General features: G+C 45.1%; 1 protein-coding gene across 1 annotated transcript; it reads left to right on the top strand.

The window, feature by feature from the left end:
* The first annotated feature begins 1,216 nt into the window (after positions 1–1,216).
* Positions 1,217–11,645, top strand: SFRP4 (secreted frizzled related protein 4). Its single transcript, XM_054642546.2, has 6 exons — positions 1,217–2,024; positions 2,180–2,260; positions 2,351–2,416; positions 4,985–5,183; positions 7,887–7,950; positions 10,427–11,645. Exons 1-6 carry the CDS (start codon positions 1,583–1,585, stop codon positions 10,613–10,615), a joined length of 1,041 nt encoding a protein of 346 aa, XP_054498521.1. The 5' UTR covers positions 1,217–1,582; the 3' UTR covers positions 10,616–11,645.

Genomic DNA, 11,645 nt, shown 5'->3' with positions numbered 1-11,645 from the left:
GGCAGCGCGGCGACAGTGGGACCCTCGCCCTCTCAGGCGGGACCCTCGCCCTCTCAGGCCTTCCTCCCCGCAGCCGGGAGGGTCTAGGCGCCCTGGCCGTGTCCACTGCTCCGCGAGGGCTGCCCAGAGGGGCAGCTGCGAGCTCCAAGCCCTGGGCACTCTGCGTGAGCCTGGGAAGGGAGGGGATACGCAGACGGGAGTGACCTGCTGGGACAAACCGCTTTAATGTTGCCCTCGAGGGGGGCATTTCAGTGCCTCCCCTCAGGGAGACAGTGTCACCAAACATTCCTCTACCACATGCATTCCTTCATCTCCCACCGCACTCTTAGGTGTATCAGCTGTTGTTTCCTGCCTGCTCTGGGTGTGCTTTCCTCACCCACTAAGGGAAGGGCCGTGCCCCACAGGTGCTCAGTCCCTGCAGCTCTGCTGCATCTGCCGGGGACAACACCGGTGGCACCACGGTACTTGGCCGGGGCAGGTACCTCAGAGCCACGCTGCGGCTCTCTCAGGTCACTGGGATAACCTGACACTGGGTTAATCTTCTTATCTCAGCGGGTCCCTCAAAGACTGGGGAGCGGCATTTCCCACAGGGAAGAACGGGCCCGGAGGTCTTTACGTGCAAGGGGGAACACAGGTGGGCTGTGAGGGATGAGGGAGCCCTTTGGCCCTGCCACCCCTCTGCACCAGGGTCCCGTGGCCGTGGAGCCCCAAGGAAATGAAAATAAAAAACAGCTTGGGAAAAAGTCTGAAACCCCTTCTTCCGCTCGTGTGCAGATGCGATTGGTGGGGAACAGCGGCGGGGAGAGCGGGGCGGCGGGCTGACTGCCCGCACAACAGCCCCACAGCGGCCCCGCCGCCCGCTCCCGTCTCCGCCCGGCCGCCGCCGTTTCCCCTGTCCCGAGCAAACCGGGCCACGAGCCACCACCCCGTCTGTCCGCCCGTGCGCTTCACGCCTTTCCCCGTCCGAGCCTAAGTCATGGAGGGAATTCTGCAACTCCCTGGAGGCGTCGGGAACAGCCGCCGGAGCTCCCTCAAGCCCGCAAAAAGTTTCTTCTCCCTTGAGAAAACGCGGCGTATAAAGTTCAGCCCCACGGGAAGAAGCCGCGGGTCCTACCGTCACCTTCCCTCTCCCCGCGCCGGAGCGCAGAGCCCCGCGGCAGAACCGTGTAGTTTGGGTTTCCTTCCCTCCCCCTTGCCCCCCTTCCACCTGAAGGAATTTATGACACAGATGAAAACTGAAACGGAGCTGGAGCGGCGGCCGAGAGACGCAGTGATGTCGCCGGGGGATTAAACGGGGTGGAGGTGATGTCACCGTGCCTGCACAGCAAAACGCACACATACACGCACACCCCCCACCCCCCGGAGGAGCGGGGCTGCCAAGGGAGCGCGATCGGCCCCACGTCACTCGTGCCACTGGTATAAATGCGGTCCCGCGATGTCCATGGCTGTCGGCGCGGCGGCTCCCGCGACTTGACTGCAGCCGGGCTCCGGGAGGCAGCGCCGCTCCGCGCCCTTCGGCCGCCGGGACCCGCGGGGCGGCGGCGGGCGGCGGCGGACAAGGAGGAGAAGGAGGAGGAAGAGGATGCTGCGCGCCTTGGTGGCGGTGTCCCTGTGGCTGCGGGTGAGCCCGCGGGCGCAGGGCGCGCCGTGCGAGGCGGTGCGCATCCCCATGTGCCGCTCCATGCCCTGGAATATCACCCGCATGCCCAACCACCTCCACCACAGCACCCAAGAAAACGCCGTCCTCGCTATCGAACAGTTCGAGGAGCTGGTGGCCACCGGCTGCAGCCCGGTCCTGTCCTTCTTCCTCTGCGCCATGTACGCCCCCATCTGCACCCTGGAGTTCCTCTACGACCCCATCAAGCCGTGCCGCTCCGTCTGCCAGCGCGCCCGCGACGGCTGCGAGCCCATCATGCGCCGATACAACCACAGCTGGCCCGAGAGCCTGGCTTGCGACGACCTCCCCGTCTACGACCGCGGCGTCTGCATCTCCCCAGAGGCCATCGTCACCGACGTGCCGGAGGGTGAGAACCCTGGGGGCAGCGAGAGGTGGGAGGGAGGACTCCCTCCACCCCCGCGGGACGCCCCAGGCTGGGACGGGGGGGCTGCGGGACCCCCACGCTCCAGTCCTGGAGCCTCTACCGACAATTTTCACTCTCTGACGCGCCTCTGTTTGCAGATGTGAAGTGGACGGACTTCACACAGGGCTTTATGGTGCCGGACAGACCCCTGGAGCCTGACTGCAGGAGCCGTGGCCAGGGTGAGCCTAGGACGATCCCCCTCCTCCACCTCCCTGGAGACAGGGTCCATCTGACACCTCTCAACCTTTCTCCCTTCTCTTCCTTTGAAGAGCGGTGCAGGTGCAAAAAGACAAAGCCTACGCTGTCAACCTACTTGGCCAAGAACTACAGCTACAGTAAGTGCATGGGGAAATGCTTCACTTGGCCTGCCCCACATCCTCCTTGTGTCCCTGCAAGTTAGGCAGCTCTGTGTGGGTGCTGAACCCACATCAGGCCCCATCCAGCAAGTGTGGCATGGGAAGACTGCTCCAACACAGCCTTTCCAAGTGAGTGTTTGCCAGGGAATACCTAGCTGTAGCACACACCATGTGCAGGCAGTAGCAGTAATGACACAGATGATGGTGTGTTTCTGACAAATGCAGTAAAATGTCAGTAATGTGCAGCCTTCTGCTCTGCAGAAGGGGTGGTTGCTGCTGCAAAGGTCACTTTAGTAAAGGCAGTTATGCCTTATGTGAGTGTGATGACTTTGGCCAGCTCCTGTTTTCATCCAGCAGATAGAATAAACAGGGGTTTTCTACCCAAATAAAACTCGTAAATGTGAACCAGCTGCATCAAAGTAAAAAGTTTTTAGAAATTTGTATATGCTTTTACTTATTAGCCCGAGTTCTGGCTGGTGCACAATTGTCAGAGATTAACTGAATTCAGTGACAATTTGCACCATCCAGCCATGGAGATAGCTGATAGTTTTATTAGATGTTGGGTGACATATTGGCAACAAAAATAAGTATTCAGCCCTCTTTCCCCTTAGCTTTCCCCTGCCTCAGTTTTCTGATGGTGTGAGTCAGGAAGAATTCTAATTAAGATTAGATAAATGCCAGATTAAACCTAGTGTCAATACAAAGCCCCTATTAACTATGAGTTTTATATGCAGTATTGCTTCATTTTGCACTTTGTGGGTATTTTCTCAATGGCACTTTTTTTCCCAGTCATTTATCTAGTTCTTCTGCAGTAGGGTTATAATATAGTTCAGTTCCTATTTGTTTGATATCAGATAAAAGCAAGTTTGTAGCTATTTGCTTCTTTGTTAGCATGTTTGGTGGGAATAATCAAGCTGAACCTCTAGCTTAGGTAGTTGTACAATTTTTGTTCATTATAGCATTTTGGTGCATTTACATGACTTACTCTTTTTATATAATTCTTTGATCTGTGTCAGTACAACATAGAGATATGTTTAGGTGGAACAATGATTTTTTATAGTTGCCTGAAACATATGAAAAGTAGTGATATCAAATGTCTGTTCCAAAATGAAAGACAGGTGTTATTTGTGTAAATTCTGATTCCAGTGGTTTCAGTAGGAGTGTTCCTTGAGTAGTACCTGTATGTCGGGGTCCAAAATTTAATTCCATTGAATTTGTGAAATCAAGATTTTTCTTTTTGAGATGTAAGTATTTATTCAGCAGCCTGTGAGAGAAATAGACCTATTTATATGGAAAATGAATGGAGGGACAAGATTTAATGAGTTGAAAATCAATCTTTTTTTTTTTCTGAAAACCTTTAAAATAAGACATACTGCCAAATTGTACTTTCAATTGTACCAAACAGACTTGAAAATGGATTGTGAGTCTCCAAAACTGAAATTCCTCACATGTTTTGTGTCTGTTATACATGTCCTGATAAAGGTAGCACATAAACCCCAGACTGCATTAACAGTGCTGGTCTCCTGTTTTCATTGTGTGAAGTTTATTCGAAATGTTATGAGGTTTATGTGGAAGCTTTTGACCCCGTGGCTGGCAGGGGCAGGCTGATCATCCTGTGGTCTGTACACTTCTCATGCTTCTTTCACTGAAGAATTTTTGGACAGTAGAACCCTTTCTATTTTGACATTTCCTAGAGACAAAATCCTTTATGTAAAAATTATACTTAATTTATTAGATCTGGTATTTTTCACAAGAGAGAAGGAATGAAATGCTGGAGTGGTAGGTGATGCCAGAATTTTGTAGGTACAAAGTTAGCCCAGGGATCATTTCAGAGCAATCTACAGTGCTTCAGCTTCTTGCATCTGTTCAGACATGCAGTTTTCCTCAATGAAAGGTAAAAATACAAATGATTGTGTATTCAGAGTCAGAAGAACCTTTTTCAGTATCTTGATTATATAAGGATCTCACTATTGGTAGAGAATCCAAAGGCAAAAGATGAAAAAAGGTATAGCTCAAGTAAGTCATGGAAATCCTAAGCCTCTTAGTTTTTTGACTATTGTTTCTAGCCTTGCCTTGTTTCTTATATTTAAGAAAATACTATATTTCCTGGTTACAATCTACAGGAAATGATTTTATTTCTGAAAAGACTGAATTTGTGACAACTGTCTGTGAGGTAAATTATTCATTACTTAATCAGAAATAGCCAGATGTGGCTGGAGGATGGCTTAGATTTATGCAAAGGGTTCTTCAAGTCTGAGTTGAAGGAGCTGTTTGTGTGTGTGATTCCAGGCAAGATCGGTTGGTCTGATCTGGCAAAGATTTAAGCACATGTTTAATTTTACAGTTGTCAACAGTCCTACTGAAAACCAAATTGATATCAGGCCTCTGTTATTCTAAGCCACTGTTCATGCCCACACAGGCAGAAGTAGTTCTAGTTTCACAACCAAAACAACAGCTTCCAATTCAATATATTGTATTTAATTTTGAGATGCATTTAAATTTCCAAGACTGTTTATTGTTCTCGCTCTTCTGTTTTTCTATTTGCAGTCATTCACGCTAAAGTAAAAAGCATAGAAAGAGGGAACTGCAATGAGATAACCACTGTGGTTGAAGTCAAAGACATTCTCAAGTCTTCAACGCCAATTCCTCTGTCCCAAGTGCCTCTTCTTACAAATTCCTCCTGCCAGTGCCCGCCTCTTCAACCAAAGCAGGATGTTCTCATTATGTGCTATGAGTGGCGCTCAAGGTGAGCCGTGATGTGTTGCAGAAAAGTGTTAGAGCTGGCTGTGAGGGATGGGAAGGAGGACCAGTAAATCTCTCTTCCTCATCATAGGCTTGTTTTAGGAGAACTCATACATACACTTACATATTTCCATTACCTTCACAGCTGACTTTCATCAGCCTCAGCTCTGTGCCATGATGTGTTTACAAAATTTGACTCATGCAAAAAGTATAAAATCTGGTGGCATTAGGTGCTGACGTCACATTGATAAAACATCATGCAGCAGTTCAGTCACCTCCAGCTTGGGAGTGTTTTTCCAGGACCACTTTCCATGGGGATGAGCTGCTTAGTGTGCAACAAGCCCAGTGGTGCCTGTAGATGATGGTCTGTGTTGGCAGGATCACATGGAAGGCATGTGGTTCTTCCTCACCAGGGGAGTGGGCAGAAGATGATACACATCCTCTGTCAGCAGAGCTGCTGGAATCAGAGCCAGGCCTTCTCCACTGGCCTGTCCATACTTTGGACCAGTGCCGTCAATGAGATGTTTCTGATCCCGCAGCCGTACCGGGACCAGCCAAAGCTGCAGCCATTGGAGCTCCAGCTCCCGGATGGCAGATGAAAAGTAAATACTCTTAGAGCAGCTTGCCAGTCCTGCTGTATGATTAAAATTAAAAACAAAACAAAACTAACTTTACCAGACCTTTTATCTGGCAGTCAGCCTAGCCCCAGGCATGGAAGGAAATCCAGCATGCTGGCTTGGATGGGAAGGAGTGATGAATAACAGCTCCCTTTTCTCCCTGGTTCCTTGAGGCAGAAGGGAACATCCCATCCACATTAGCACCCCAAGCGCACCAGTAGATGCCAGCAGAGCAGGTTGTGGTGTTACAGGTTTTTTGTAGGCCTGTGTGTTGTAGTTTGGAGGCAAGGCTGTCTGTAAAATGTGCAGGCTGGTTTTGCATACTGTGATGTTACTGTTAATTGGCCACACACGCTTGTAAGGACCACGGAACATCCACATGTGGGACGTGGTGGGCCATGCCCATATTTTTAATGAGCTTTATGTTGATATTTTGGGAGCATTTTATAGGTGTTTCTAAAATTTGCCATCTGATATCTTACTACTTTGTCTTGTTTTTGTCTTGTGAGCTAGCAGACACAGCATTGTATTACTACTCATCTCTTTGCCCCTCTAGGTCTGGAAGTATTTCACAAATATTAATGTAGAGCTCTCTCTTTGTGTTAGTGATTTTAGGGATACAAGCTCTGACTCATGTAGAAGGACTATGACCAGAACGGCGATGGAGGAGCTCTGGGTTGCAGAGGATCCTCTGGAGGCTGTTAGAAAAGGGAGATTTCATAAGTCAAAGATCACAATCAGCATCTCCATTATTATGGAAAAAAACACGTGATTCACTAAATGTCTTGTGATGGTTTTTAAAGGTCATTGAGGTTTTTAATTTCATATAGTGTACTAAAGTGGATTTGAAAAAGAAACATAAATTATTATATGTGCTTCCTGTTGAACTTAGTGGCAGGAAAACAGAAGGTTTTGAGTTACAGCAGCTTTTTAAAATGACAGAGGCAGAATGAGTGGAAGCTGTACCTCCTCTGCAGTCAATGGCAAAATACCTATTGCCTGTTGTTAGGGTTAGAGCCTCACTGGATAATTTGACCTGAACAAAGCTGTGCCAGATGTACTCCATGTTGTGGTTTCATCCATGGCAGTATGGCCTTGGCATCAGTCCTGTTGCATTAGTACAGCATATTGGTCCTGATTCTCCAAGGTTTGCACTCACATTAGGCCTTTTATGTGTGGTCAAACTGGATGCACAGAGGCTAATGACTACAAGAGGCAGCATTTTGTACTGTGTTTGAGCTGCTAAGAGCAGTGATGCTATTCATAGAAACTGGAGGTCAGGTCCTGCTACACTATTTAACGTTCACCAGCCAGAACAGTGCTGTGTGATCTTATGTGCATTTATAACTATGTCTTGATGTTTCCAGCCAGCACTGGTGTCTAAATACAACCAGAATTTTAGTGGAGTTTATATTAGGGCATGTTAAGGCCTGGTATCTCAACCAACCAACCAACCAACCAACCAACCAACCAACCAACCCACCAACCAACCAAAAAAACCCTCAAAAAGTTGTCACTGGGCTGGAACGTGGAAATTGTGACATCAGACTGCTTTAGAATAAGCTGCTTTAGGAGCTGTTTAAGGCATATATATTTAATAGTCACATTTTTGCTTTGTTCATTTCATAACAACTAGACTCAGTGTTTTCATGCAGGAGCTAGCCAGATTGTACTGGTAGGCAAGTATGGCAAGTATCACTAACCATGCATGTTCCAAATTCACCTTAAAGGACTCATTAAAGAGTTAGATGTAGGAAACACATACTGCCATCCTCATGTATTTATAGGTAGAAAAGGATACAATTGTAAGTGATCATATAATTATATTACTGTTTTTCAGCTAAGCTGTATTAGCTGGTGCATATGAAACAGCTTCTTTTTTAAAGTCAGAAGTAAAATGCATCTGTTTAATCTACTCTTCACATAAACACACAGAGAAACATATGGTATCCCATCATCCCATCCATAAAACCTGTCAGTACCAGTACCTGTGGGTGCATTTCAACTCTTCTGTGTCAAATCATTTGGAATAGCATCTCAGGAATCAAAATCAGCAATATCTATAATTTGTGTGTATTTCTTAATTTCAGGTTGATGCTTCTTGATGGATGTCTAGTTGAAAAATGGAAGGACCAACTAAACAGAAGATTTAAGGTAAATACAACCAAAGAAAAGAATGCTGAACTTCTTGATAAAAAGTTAAACACCTTTGTTTTACTTCAGATTGATTAACTTTGATGACTTTCAGATATCTGTAACTCCAGTGAGTATCATTATTTTCACTTGAACATTTTCAGCCTTTATAGTTACCCAAGTATAGGTGAAAATTTGAATACTTTAATCTTGTGGTTTAGGGTCTCTAAAATTTTATTTCTCTTTAATTTTACCCTGTGAGATGATCTTTGTATGAACTCTGGTTTCTTACAGTAATGTCTCTAGGAATTTCTTTCATTTCCCTGCTACCACAAGGAGCAGTGATATGAAAGTGAAGGTAATATGCAGATGAGTACATAGCCCACATTAGATAAGAAAGGAAGTTAAAATCCTCTGCACTGGATGAATGTTTTTTTGCTGCATTAAAGATTTCAGGCTGGAGACACACACTTCTCACCAGGTACTCACTACTAAGACCCAGCCAAAGGATTGGGCATTGTCTCTCTGGATTCAGGAAACACTGGAAGGAAGAGTCTTTAGTATAGAGACATGGGTGGCAGGCACAGCAGATGCCCCTGCTTTTTGGGGCTTCAGGATAGCATTTGATATCACTCTCTGCTTGTAAACTCCTCTTTTTAATGTAAAGAAAGGATGAATTGAGAGAAGGTCTGATTCTTCCTCCCAGTTTAAGACATGGAAGAAAGTTATTTTTGGAAATCAGAAAGGTTTTCAGAGCATTAAGGTCATACATGTATGTTTAAGGACATACATGTGAGTTTTAATTGTGAGTTGAATAGCAGTTGATAGAGAGGAGGAAAGGAGATGTAGGAATCCATAAGAAAAAGCTTTCAGATTACAGACCAGCTTCTTGCAGGAAATTGCATTCAATGCTTCTCTCCTCCCTCTTCACTTACTCATCTGAAACCTATGTGTGGAAAATAAAACATGCTTTAAATCTTTAAAAAATAAATACATGGCAATTGCAGAGGATGCCATGTGGGATTTAGAAGAATATTGACATATGACTTGGATTCCTGAAATCCTTTAGCTGTCAACTTAATGGCCTGTTGCTGGCACACATTGTGTTTTAGTCACCTCCTCACACTGTTTTGTCATTTCTAATTGTGTCTTGAATCATGTTTGGGCTTTAGTTTTCAGATTGTCAAATAGATGCATGACTGCCAAAGAAATGCCCTTCAAAGCACATGTAATTTCCTCTCATATTAATAGTTTCAGAAACTAAATCCTCATTTAAACATATTTGAGTGGGACACAACTAAATGTCTGCTGATAGTTTTGGTTTTATAAACATGCATAAAATAACTCTGACCACACAGAGCCAGTATGGAGCTAGGTATCACAGTGGCTTCATTTTAATGCCCATCATTCATCTCTGAAGACTTGCATCCAAATTTTGTGTAGAGTTACCACTTACAATGGATGTTTTGAGCTGTCTGTCAACCACAGAAGACAGTTGTTAACATAACCACAACATTGCTGGTCTTTTCTTTAGCCAGGACAAGAGTCTGAGCTACAACAAAGTCATGCAGAGATATTGAATAGGCAAGCTGGAGAACATTTCTCTTGCTCTGATCACTGGGTAAATCCGCTGCCTTTAGCAATTTCAGAAGGGAAATATAATAGAGGGGAGAGGTGAGATCCTTTCTGGGTTCTACTGCCTACCTTGTTTTCGTTAAAGTAGGTATTTCTGTTCCTAGAGGTGAAAGTCTGCAGTCTCTGTTGCTGTTCTACGGATCCCTCCATGTTTTAGAGAGTTGACCAGTCAAACTTACTGTAAAAACCTATTTTGTAACTACTGCATTATTGGATATGAAAATCTGACAACTGTTATCAGTGCTTTTCAAAATTTCTTGGGTATGCTGCTGAGTAACGCTGCAGGTGCATTATTCAAACCATGCTATTGCAACTCTCAACACTGTAGCTTCACTGTGATCATTGCTATTGCCTGTCCATAGCATAAGCTTGTTCCTGCCCAGTCCTTTCCACCCCAGGGAAAAGCAGAAGCAGAAAGTAAATGCTAGCTCCCCTTGTGGCTGTGTGCTTAAATGTATATTGTGAATTGATGGTTTGATTCCTGTAGACTTTTCTGAGGAAAAGTCAAGTAGCACATCCAGCAAGACAGCAAGGAAGGGCCTTACGAAGGAGCTCCAACGTGCTGGTCCTGACTTTTTGATGGCATGATGCCAGCTCCCCTCTATTTCTGAGAAGGCACTCACATGCAGCATGCACATGAGATGGGCAATTGTCATTTCCATCAACTGGTGCCCCTCTAACCTAGAACACAGTCCCTGCAAATAGCCATTACATGCTGACATCAATGGCCTTGCAATATAGAGCATGAGGCTGTTAAAGGGAGCACTAGCATCAGTGGTTCTGGATAGCTGTGATTAGGATGTAATTATTTATGATTATGTCCTTCCCTAACTCATCCTCTTTGTCTTCTGCATTTCTACAGAGGTGGGAACAGAGGCTGCAAGAACAAAAGCGGCGAACTGCGCGCAGTAAGAGCCAGAATTCGGGACGCAGTGGTCAGAGTGGAGCCCTGAAACCACAAACCAAGAACACCAACCCACTGATCAGTGGCCCCAAAAAGCCCATTAAAACAAGAAATGGCCAGAAAGAAATCAACCCCAAAAAAGTATGAGTGTGAATTCCCAAAAGGAAGGACTTTCCCTGCACGACAAGGGTCACAATCTGGCTTGGTCAGCATGTTTTATTAATCTGGAACTCATCGACTTAAAGAATTATGTCATTTTATGTCATACATAGACCTCTTTGCTGCACTTTACTGTTACAAGGTTTGCTTATCCTTTCACTGCAAGCCATAGAGCATAGGTTTGCACTAATATGAGGTAGGCATATTCCAGCTGACTGAGCTTTATCTTTGGGCTCTGATTTCCCATCTAGACAGAACTAGCCTTGGCTGCTAGAGGTTTTGACTCCTTGTACCAGTGGCCTGGTCTGTTTCCCTGCCAGATGTTGGAGAGCTGCATGGAGTTTCTCTCTCTCCTCAGCTGGTGTAGTAGTTGGTGAGTTAGTCTGTGAGTTAGTCTGTGAGTTAGCTGAGAGCTCACTAGACCAAGGCAGCTGAGGAGCAGCAGAAGGATGGTAACCTCTGGCAGATATCTCAGGCAGCAATGACTGCAGCTGCTGGAGCTGAACATATCTGCTATTTGGAATCACAGTCCTTGTTCAGAGTGTTCAAAAGCATAGTTTACCATTAAGCATCTGGGTATGCAATATGTGATTATTTTTATGAGTGTGCCGAAAATATGCTTACAGTGATATTATTTGATCTTGTGGGTTTGTGTAGTAAAAAATGCATTCAAAGCAGACATTTAATTTTTTAAATTGTACTTCAGGCTGGCTTCTGTTGTTCTAATTTCAAATATATTTAAACATCTAATTGAAAAATCTGTATTTTTTTGAAAGGACCGATTAAAGTGAACAGATCTGTAGAATTCTTAAAAGTAACACATTTGCTGTAATATAGCTTTGCTATGAAAACTGGAATAGAAGCTTTATTCTAAAGATAACTGACAGCTACTGTACAGTATTAAGGAGAAGATAGGGCTTCAAGTGGCTCAGTAATCATTTGGATAACTTTTTATCATTTGATACAATATTTCTAACCTTTCTCTGAGATCAAATAAATAAATAAATAAATAAATAAA

The sequence above is a fragment of the Agelaius phoeniceus genome, chromosome 1 (assembly GCF_051311805.1).
Source record: "Agelaius phoeniceus isolate bAgePho1 chromosome 1, bAgePho1.hap1, whole genome shotgun sequence".
Classification (NCBI taxonomy): domain Eukaryota; kingdom Metazoa; phylum Chordata; class Aves; order Passeriformes; family Icteridae; genus Agelaius; species Agelaius phoeniceus.
This window is presented reverse-complemented; position numbering and strand designations above follow the sequence as displayed.